The 11,035-nt window shown below is 32.1% G+C and overlaps 1 protein-coding gene across 1 annotated transcript; it reads left to right on the top strand.

Moving 5' to 3' along the window:
• The first annotated feature begins 347 nt into the window (after positions 1–347).
• Positions 348–10,440, top strand: LOC124535880. The gene is made up of 9 exons (XM_047112280.1): positions 348–509; positions 4,922–5,029; positions 5,550–5,722; positions 6,347–6,434; positions 6,931–7,015; positions 7,335–7,471; positions 8,423–8,539; positions 9,503–9,675; positions 10,328–10,440. Exons 1-9 carry the CDS (start codon positions 419–421, stop codon positions 10,415–10,417), a joined length of 1,062 nt encoding a protein of 353 aa, XP_046968236.1. The 5' UTR covers positions 348–418; the 3' UTR covers positions 10,418–10,440.
• Positions 10,441–11,035: the final 595 nt, after the last annotated feature.

Genomic DNA, 11,035 nt, shown 5'->3' with positions numbered 1-11,035 from the left:
AATTCTCTATCATTCAAAGGCGGACGATAGTTTAATTACAGACAAAAATATCGTATTATATTTATGATTTTTTGACAAAAATATATACGATAAACTACTTCATGTTGCCAAATGTAATATCCACATTGAAAATACTTTAAATTAATTACACTTTTAGTTAAACTTCTTCCATATTTTTTCTAGTATAACAACAATTATATATATAAACAAATAAAACTCTCTATTTCATATGCCACGAATCCTGACACACACATACGTACAGACGGACATTCCAATCAACGATATTAGTAAGCAGTTAATGGGTACGTAAGAAACTAATTACCACTTATCTCCGGGTCACAGTGTCATCATACGACGTTATTTGTGAAACAGAGTTGACTAAAGAAGTCGGACCCAGTGCTTACTGAGCGGTGACAAAATGTCGACAAATATCTTCTTGTTGTTCGCTGTGTTATCTGCAATCAGCGTTGCATCGGCGAATGTCGCCAATTTTAAAAAATGTGACGAAGGTAAGTTATCGTATTAATTTATAAATTATATGTATTTATTTTTTTTAGTCATTGAGTTAAATAATCTAGCTTATTTATGTTTTCAAATGTTTTCTCTTTCTCTCTTTGTAATTTTTATATGTTTGGGGACGTCAACTGTCTCCCGTAGGGAACTTATTACCGCGACGCCATAATTACCTGATTAATATATTTTAACCTGACCACAAACCAAATAGATATTCAATTCTTGTATTGTTGTAATCCAATTTTTAAGACAATGACAAAAACCTGACCACTTCTGGCCTTTCGGGTTTCTCTCAAGGAGAACAAACCAACTCTACAGAACATATAATAGTACACCAATATATGCATAGTCCATCATCGGATCGCCAATGGATCGGTAATCCAGAAAAATGAAATTAAAAGAAATAACCATTACATAATTTCAACAGAAAGTCAAATAAAAAAATCTAAGAGAAAAAGAAAGTGTACTACTAGAAAGAAATAACAATACTTTTGTTTTAATATGCCTTACATGTATTACGTTTAGTGAGTTGTATTATGCTGGGCAAACTGCTCGTTTCATTTGTTTCGTTTAGTAGGTTTCGTAAACCTAAATTTATAGGAGTATAATCCTAATTAGGAGAAATATGTTATGTCTTTGTTAATTTAACTTCAATCTACAAGTCTAATATCCATGGGAGCCGTTCATTTGTAAATAATAAAGCCAATTTATAAGCGATTCTACTAACACTTAGGAAATAACCCATCAATATGGCCCAGTGGCTTAAATGCGTGAAAATTAGCCCAAATATTGTTATATTTAAATTTAATCACGATTATTAGTTGTGTTTTATTTTAGTTCACCTATTATGATACATTTATTCTTATTTTCTTGATGGTAAAGCTTAATGCTACCGCCAAACACGTTGGCGATTAAGGAATGGTTAATATTTCTTGCAACGCTACTGTCTATGGGCGACAGTGACCATTTACCATCAGTTGGATCGATCGTTGAAACAACGACAATTACATAGAAAAATTACAAAGCAAAAAAAAACTTTTAAAACCGATTCAATTATAGTGGTGACTTATCATAGGGAAACCCAGGCCTATATAACAAAAAAGAAAGTTAATTTGTCCACAGATTGTATCGATCGCTTATAAATACCTGAATGAACTGGATTTGTTTAGTTAATTCTGTCGTAATTTAATGATCTTATTTATTGCATTTATTTAATAATAATAATGCACTAATAATATAAGTAGTACTCTCTGCACTTTGACCTGAGTACAAAGCTTAATCAATATATTTATAACACAAATTACATTATATTTTTAATGCACACCGATAATTTACAGATTTTAGGAAACAATTACCTATTATATTAAACAGGATTTTTCGTTATTTGACATATTCCATGTATGTATAACTTTAATTAGTTAAATTACAAATCCCATCAATTCTTACTTGGCCTTTCAAATTGTATTTAAACTGGTAATTACTTTTAATTGTTTTTTGGCATCTAAGTATAAATAGCTTAACTAATTTGGGATTCGCTCTTGTTTGGATACTAATTTCAAAAAGCTTCGTTTGTGATATTTTTTTCCATCTTTGGAATAATTTCCTAGTTATCATACATTTTTAGAGGGCTAATAAAGCGGATTCTTCCAAAATAATCTGCACAACAAGATTTTTTTTTATTCTTAAGGCATTTTTGTGGAGATAAATCTACAAAAGTTAGTATAGTTTTCCATCTTGTATTTGTATAGTTTTCCTGTTACATCCGTCCCTTTTCACGAAACATGTCCCGCGTTTTGTCAGAAAGCGACAGTAAAGAGGTAATACACGCAATAGAAGATAAATTAACGCAATAATAACTAATATGACTAATATTTATATGCAAGTACATTATAAGTTCATTTTCAGTACATAACAAACGATAAATCAAACAGTACATTTGAAAACTGCTTAGAATATAATTATTTACAATGTTGACTTGGTTAATGAGATAAATCATTGATACATAATTATTTATTGTTTGCAATACATTGGTAAAAAAGGCGTATTGTTCGATTCAAGATTTTGTTGATGATAAAAAAGCTTGGAATTAATACCTGTTGACTTCCAGGCAGGATATTTTACATACATATATAATTGTATTTAACTGATATGATTGTATTTTTTAAATGTTGAAAAAGAGTAACTACTGAGTTTGTTGCCGGTTCTTCTCGGTAGAATCTGCTTTCCGAACCGGTGGTAGCTTCACTTAATTGTTAAATGACTATTCAAAAGTGCTTGTAAAAGCCCACTTCAATAAAGTTTATTTGATTTTGATTTTTGCAAGAAACAAAGAGTGATAGCTTAGTGGATAGATCACAAGGTTCGTAAATCATGACGATCATAGGTTCAAACACCGTGTGGGTAATTTGTCTTTATAATTCATCTAATACTTAATGTTTATGGTCAAATAAAATGTTATCACAGTATAAATACCAATCCGTATTGAAACGGAGTTGTTGAAGCTTTTAAGGTTATTTGAGAACAAAGGTAAGATTAATTTTAGTGAGTGAGAACATTGTTGAGGTTTTATTCTTATAGTATGGCAAGGCGAAATGGCTCACATTTCGATTTTATGTACACTGGCTCAGTCACCCATCAAACCGGAATATAACACTACAACAATAAAAAATTCCTTGGTAGATATTATGAGGGGGTGATATCCAGACGGGCTTGCAAAGCCCTACCCTATCAAGCAATAAAAGAAATCTTAAATAGAATGTAATTTTGATTATTACTTATTTTTGTCTCGTCCATTATCGTTTCGCTATAATTTCGTTTTACTAAAAATAATGTTATTAAAGCTATCAAGTGTATTTAACGCAATCTAAGTTGAAAGGTCAAATATTAGGAACGAGTTGCTAAGCAGATATCAGTCATAGCATGATTTTTATTAAAGAAATTGAGCGATAATAATTTATAAAGATTTAGGTTCGTAGCAGTAACCGCGTCGATTATTATTATTTATTATATAGGACGAGAAAATGGACAGCCTGATGGTAAGTGATCACTACAGAATACACACAATGGTGCAGAAAAAAATACTAACCATTCCGACCAAAAATGTAACGTGCCTTGTGTCTCTAGTCACACTGCCTCACTCACCATTCAAATCGGAACACAATAATAGTTCACAATTGAGTACAGTTGTTTGCCGGTAGAATATGTGATGATACTAATGGTACTGGTATGATCTGGTGGTACTAACCCAGCAGGCTTACAAAAGGCCCTACAAATACGTATAGTTTTGCATAACTAACTTCAGGTAGGACGACATAGATTAAGCGTATCCTTTTTTTTCGGCCACAAAATAATAATATAATCTGTATATAGGAAGAAACATAGATATTATGTATTGATGTATCATACCCAAAAGTTAATTAAAGGAATTAAAAGGGATGGAGCTAATCATATCATGGAACGAAACGCAAATACTTCATGGGGAAATGCTAGTAATTTCACCACTATTACGCGGTAATGATTTGACCAGAAGCTATTTTAAACTTATACTCGTAAAATACTGTAAAGCTAAGTACAGACAAGCTAAAGACACGGACATTGTGGGGTTGGTATAAAATATAGACTTTTTTCAATTTTTTTTGTATAAAAACTTTAAGTTGAACTTAGATAATCATGTCACTTATCGGCCATCGTACCGAATGGGATGTAACGCAATCGCGCATGCGCACCAGAGGTTAAAATTATGTTTTTATCGAATTATTAGCTTATGCCCGCTATTTCGTAACTGTATCTTTTTTTATAATTATCTACTTACAACTGAGCTGTTTATTAAACATCGTTGGCGAAAATCCTAGGGCCGGCTACACAGATCGCTGACCCTGAATCATTTGTGGACGGCAAACATCTTTCTTAAGCCTCATAACTTATCTTCAACATAAAAATCTTCTATGCAATTTCATTCAATATTAACGTTTCATTCAATATTTAGCATCCCGTATGATTGCAGTCGAGCATAAGCAGAATGTAAAAAAAATAAGTTATCTCACCCTCATCGCTCTCGCCTGGTGACACTGTCAAGGCCACTCAGCATTAAAAAAATTATATATTCACAAAAATTATATAGACAGATTATACATATATGTAGTTATATAATGAATATCGTTATCGTATTTAACACTATATTTCGAATGATTTATAAATTTTTCCTATCGATAATATTATAAAACCTGCTGAATAATGATTTATAAAAAATGTTATCAAGAGAAACAAATTTTTTTTGACTGATACTTATAGAATAAAAAAACTTAGATAATATCAAGTTTAGTCAACAATCATCGGAAATGCAAATACTAAACAAAACGTCAAAAAAATACCTAAAACCTACTTTTAACACAAAAATATTTCTTTCCAGGTAATATGTGTGAGATAAGCGAAGTTCGCATCGAGCCGTGCAGCAATCCAAAGAAATGTCTGCTCAAAAAAGGAGCTACGTCTACCATCTCTTTTGACTTCACTCCTAGTAAGTAACTGATATTTAATTAACATAATTGATTAAATGATGATAAATAAATAGGTATATTGTTAGAAAGAGTTCAGGCACTCAATAGCTTTGCGTGCTTCCTGAGTTACGAAATATTTAACACTGCCAGAGTCGAGACTTTAAAATTGCTCATTTGTAATGATATAAACTTTGTTCACGTCTCGGTATCTGCAAGGAAGTCAGTGGGGACATTGACTTCCTTGCAGTCAGTCAGTCACTATACCAAGGTGACAGTCTTATCTATATATATAGGTCCCCTAATGATCTTCCCTCACAACTCACAGAAGGAGCCTGTCAAAATGAAAAAAGCTAGTTTTACGGCCCCGATATGTGTTTTTTTATTGCATGAGCCTTATTTTACGCATCAATGTTATCAATATATGTTTCTTATAAATATATTACGGTACAGCATGTCAAAATTTTCAAAGTTTATTTAGATTCAAATAATACCATATATACATACTCGAGCACATATTATGTTTATTTATTTTATCAACAGAATTTTCGAGCGACAAGATGTTGACTGGTCTGTTCTGGGCAAGTGACACGGGCGATGTAGCATTCCCGGAACTTGAAAAGGCGAACGCTTGTGAATTCACTACCTGTCCTCTGGAGGCTGACAAGCAAAACCGACTTGATTACGGTCTTGTGTTGGGGAAGAAACTTCCTAATGTTAGTACAAATGTATACATATTTTATTATCGATAGACGGACGAGCAAAATATCCACCTGATGGTATATGGTCATCACTAGCCGTATACATTGACGCTATACAAAAATAAACTATTCCTTACAAGGCCAATGCGTAACCGCCCTAGAAGCATAGGAACCTCTGCCACTAAGCTGCCGTGTTGGTCCGGTATGTGAAAGACCGGAGGAACAGTCCTAATGGTTCCAAAGGTTGGCGCATTGAACTGTCGACGAATTAGTGTTTATGGGCGAGTAAAATAAGCAAAACCTCTTCTTTGCAAGAGAAGATTTGGTATCGATCTCACGCCTCTGCAATACGGAATAAAGGATACGTATGGCAGAATTTCGTCTAATATAAGACTGTATAAGCATAAAATATTAAATATCATCGCAACCCGTTCATCGCCTTTGGCCACTTAAGAAACTATATTAATCTTAGCATATTCTCACCCACAACTGGCACACAGAACGTCTTATTATAGATTGAAATAAAAAATCCAATCGAAAAGACAATTTCCAAATTTAAAAAAGAATGTGGACTTAATAAATTTTTTATTATTTCTTTAAAACATGATGTATTAATTTATTGTTATATCGTTTTTCCAGGGTATGTTTGACATTAAATGGAAATTATGGAACCCAGACAATGAAAAGGAAAACTGCTGCTTCCTCGCCAAAATAGAACTTAGAAAATAAGGAGTGTGTTGAATTAATACTGTGTTTATTAAAATAAACGTTTCGAAATATCTATTATCTTTATTTACAAAATCTGTATAATATTATGGTATGACTTCTGACGACCTGACCCAACATCAAATCTATTCCTGTATCAAATAAGTTTTTACAGGCACTTTTGAATCGAGATTTCGCTAGATTATAATGTAAAATTTTTAACTTTCTTTCTACTGAAACAACCAAGAATGAGTCTTCGTAGTTAGTCCACTATTTCAATTACAAATTTATGTCAAGTATATTGAAAGCTGAAATCAAGAAATATTGAGTACGCTTTTTAAGAATTTATATACTCTGGGTTTAGTAATATAAAAATTAAATTAATGTTTTTTTAGATTAAATATTTCAATTCAATATTAATTGAGACAACTTAATTTGTTCGATTACCTAATTAGTAGAAGGTCCTTAAGTCATCTAACGTACATTTCAAAACAAAAGTAAAAATGCTATTGGATCAGATTGGTGGATAGAACATGAGGCAGAATATATGGCAATAGATGAAATAAGACACATGCGACCTGCATCTGCCTGCATCCTCAAGATGTTTTCCTTCACCGCCGATGACGAGGTAAATTACAATCACAAATAAATCAAATAAAGAGTGCTTGTCTTAGTTCTCTGATCGGACAAATAAATTGTCTGTCGTCCAATTACAAGAGGACAAAAACTAATTAGCAATATTTGACATTCAATTGAAGCCGTTATGAATTTGTCTGCATTTTTGATATTTCGAAGGAAATACTTAGTGAAGTGACGGGTGATATAATAAATTTTGATACAAGTAACCCAAATCCGAAGAGCCATCTGGTGGTGTTATATTTCAACGGAGAATAACATAAACTCTTATCTGTAAAATAATGAGACTCATTTGTGAGGGTCGGACAACTGTTCCATTTATTATTTGTATTCTAAAGACAATGGACGTGCGATTTTTCATATTATTCGCTTTTTATGTTTGCGTTAATTGTGAATATGTTAGTAGAAAGTTTTGTAAAGACGGTACGTATTAAACGTTTGTGTATTACCCAAGTGTATATTTAAACAGAGCCCTAAACTAAAGAGCCTAAGTGTCGTATCGATGTCAATCTTTGCAAATATATGTCATCATTCATCTTTCATCTCTTTCTGTTTTAAATGTTTGCCAGAATTTTAGACGTGACACCAAATTTTGGAATTTTTTTTTTTTCATTAATGTCAAGACGTCATCACAACCCATAAATATAAAGGAATATAAACCTTTCCTTTTATAGAAAAATGACACAATATCCTTTGCGCTTTTACATACATTTTAAATTGTTCTCTGATACCTCCAAGTTTTATTAGTTTTCTACAATTGTTGTACCAAGTTGTTTATGGACAAAGTTTGGAGCCCATTAGCCATTTATATATAATCTTGGAGCAACGCTGTGGTGAACCAGGCTCGAATAAACAATATTCGGTTCAGAATTGGAGAAGATTTGAATCTCATTTCACCACGCTGCTCCAAGGTTATATAAAAACAATTTAAGAACATTAAAGTTACAGTTGATTACTTGGTTCAAGTCAATAATCTTCGGTTCAGAGTCATGTATTCTAGCCACTGTTCCATCTTAGCTATTGATTGGTGGGTTCGCTTGACAAATTAGACTAACTTCTATATGTTGACATATACTATCGTACATTATAGTCACTCAATTCAAAGTACATATGAAAAACCAGTATGGTTCTATCGGTGATATGCAGATAGTAGGTTTATGGAACTTTTTAATGGTACTAAGTTTGAACTGTATGTCTCATATCACAGTGAGATGCGTGTCGTTTATTTTTTTTATGTTCTATAATATACTCCAATTTACTTCAAGACTTTTCGCTTATAATATCGACAAATTTGTCATTAGAAAAATAATTGACATATATATATGTTGATATTTTAATAGATGATATTGTTTTTTTATATAAATTGTTTTTTAGTGCATCCCAAAAAATGCAGCATTCATAGTGTGAAATTGGATCCCTGTCCAGATGGCCCAGGGTTCTGTCTGATAAGACGAGACATGCCCTACTCACTGGCATTTGATTTTACACCACGTAAGCTTATAGTATATTTTTTATATTTACAATATATTTCTAAAATTTAAGTAATTTCTATAAATTAAGTATTAGTTGAGGCAATTAAGCTCCAATCACATGATGTGGTCACCAGACTGCCATTAACTTAATGCCATTAATTTTATATATTTTTTTTCTTAATAGACTATGTAATTAAGTACCTCGTTCATCCTAAAAAACTAACGTAATCTTACGACTTAATATTAGACCTTAAATGACTAAAACGGACACAATGAAGACATTTACACAGTTAAGACTTATTCTCTAATAATAATAAATATATAAATAAATATGAGACAACAACACATACATTACTCTGATCCCAATGTAAGTAGCTAAAGCACTTGTGTTATGGAAAATCAGAAGTTACGACGGTACCACAAACACACAAACCCAAGACAACATAGAATCATGTATATTCACAGTAACATTGATAACTTTGATAAAATCAGTGATAATCATTGTATATGCACTAGAAGTAAGGATAAGCTTATAACGCCAAGTTTCCGACTCCGCAAAGTCAATAAATCTTTCTTGGGGCAAGTTATCCATTTCTATAATAAAATTCCACAGACATTTTTAACTTTGCCGTCTCGTAAATTCAAATCGTTTATAAAAAATACATTGGTGAAAAAGGCGTATTATTCGATACAAGATTTTGTAGATGATAAAAAAGCGTGGAATTAATACCTGTTGACTTCCAGGCAGGATATATTAATTTATCTAATAATTGTATTAACTTAAAAATTAACTAACATGACTGTATTTTTTTAAATGTTGAAAAAGAGTAACTACTGAGTTTCTTGCCGGTTTTTCTCGGTAGAATCTACTTTCCGAACCGGTGGTAGCTTCACTTAATTGTTAAATGACGATTCAAAAGTGCTTGTAAAAGCCCACTTGAATAAAGTATACTTTGATTTTTGATTTTTTTTTTTTGTTTAGATTTTGAAGCGGACAAACTAAAGTTCTCGATCTTCAGTGATGAGACTAACTCGGGAACGTTCAATGGTATAGTGACGCCCCCAGTCGATGCTTGTGAATACCACTCTTGTCCTCTTGAAGATGATGTGAGACAAGTATTTGATATCGACTTTGAGTACACTAGGAAAGCTCATGTAAGTAACTCCAATATTAAAATGTAAAACGTGTGATATTTTAATTGAAATGAACCTCACTAGTATTCAAAAAAATTGAATATAATGAAGTGTAGTGTCAGAGCTTATTCCAATACGCTACTCCAATGCGAGTTGATCGATTTACATGTGGTAGAATTTCATTGAAATTAGACATATACAGGTTTCCTCCAGATCTTTTCCTGCCGAGCAGATGCATTTTTATCACACATTAAGCAAATGAAATTCTGTAGTAGTTTTCGTTTGAACTCACAATCAATGGTTCAGATGCACACGTGCAAAACCATATTTACTCAAAACATTTCAACGAAATAACAGTTCTACACAGTAGTCGACCTCTTCACATTTTAAGTTTGTTAGGTTTAGAACTTTTAACATACCTATTGTGCCATGGGTTATTTTTTAGAATAACAATCGGAATATATAAACTTCCTCACAATGTATTTTTTAAAGTGGAATAAAGCACTTGACCCTCGGATAAGATCCATTATTATCTTCCGTTGCCATTACACCTCTTTATAGTGTTATTCACTTTTATTTATAAATGAGAAATTGACAACGATTCAATATAACGAATAGTTAAAATCGTATCTATTTTGGGCAATGTTTCTCAAGATCTTAACATTTTTTTCAGGGAAAATTCCCAATTGAGATGAGATTGTGGAACGCGAAGGACGAAACCGAAGTCTGTTGTTTTACGTTTAATGTTCAAATGTTGAAATAAATCTTATAATATAATTATCTTATAAATAAGTATTTCATTAATTGTTTCTTCTATTTTCCTCACCCCTCTTGATATTTGAAATATAAGTCAAGATTCAGTTACTTTCTCTTCATTAACCTGTAAGGCCTGATACTGAGATTATAAATACCTCACACTTTTTCTTAATCGGATAAGTTGGCAATGCGAAATGTTGAGTTGAAATGAGTTGCAAGTCCTAATTTACATACTTTAAGATGAAGGCACCCTCATCAACAACTACTTCCAAACTCAGAATTTATCTGCAGAACTGTAAGTAATAATAATATTTTATATGTTACTGGAAAATTGTGTCATATAGCGTATCTCTATATACTGTGATTAAAACACTAAACTACAGTTTGCCCCACAATTGGGAAATCACAGTGCAATACAGTTTGCTTTATGAATTCAAGATTACATGGAGTTAAATTATTTTAATATTGAAGCAAAACTACTGGTCCTCAAAGATCGTCACAAAGAAAAAGCACTAGAAGTAAAGCGAAGCAACGCAAATGCGCGAACGTTTGTTTGCGCAAACGAGACGTCACTACTGATAATTCTTTTAACATTTAAGCGTTTTCTCGAGCATGCTACAAATTG

Source organism: Vanessa cardui, chromosome 15 (genome assembly GCF_905220365.1).
Source record: "Vanessa cardui chromosome 15, ilVanCard2.1, whole genome shotgun sequence".
NCBI lineage: Eukaryota > Metazoa > Arthropoda > Insecta > Lepidoptera > Nymphalidae > Vanessa > Vanessa cardui.
This window is presented reverse-complemented; position numbering and strand designations above follow the sequence as displayed.

Excerpts from the sequence above, each read along its gene's own strand:
- LOC124535880 (XM_047112280.1), top strand. The coding sequence starts at position 419 with ATGTCGACAAATATCTTCTTGTTGTTCGCTGTGTTATCTGCAATCAGC. Across the intron at positions 7,016-7,334 it reads TCTGCCTGCATCCTCAAGAT|ACTCATTTGTGAGGGTCGGA; the intron begins GTTTTCCTTCAC and ends TAAAATAATGAG. Across the intron at positions 8,540-9,502 it reads GGCATTTGATTTTACACCAC|ATTTTGAAGCGGACAAACTA; the intron begins GTAAGCTTATAG and ends TTTTTTGTTTAG.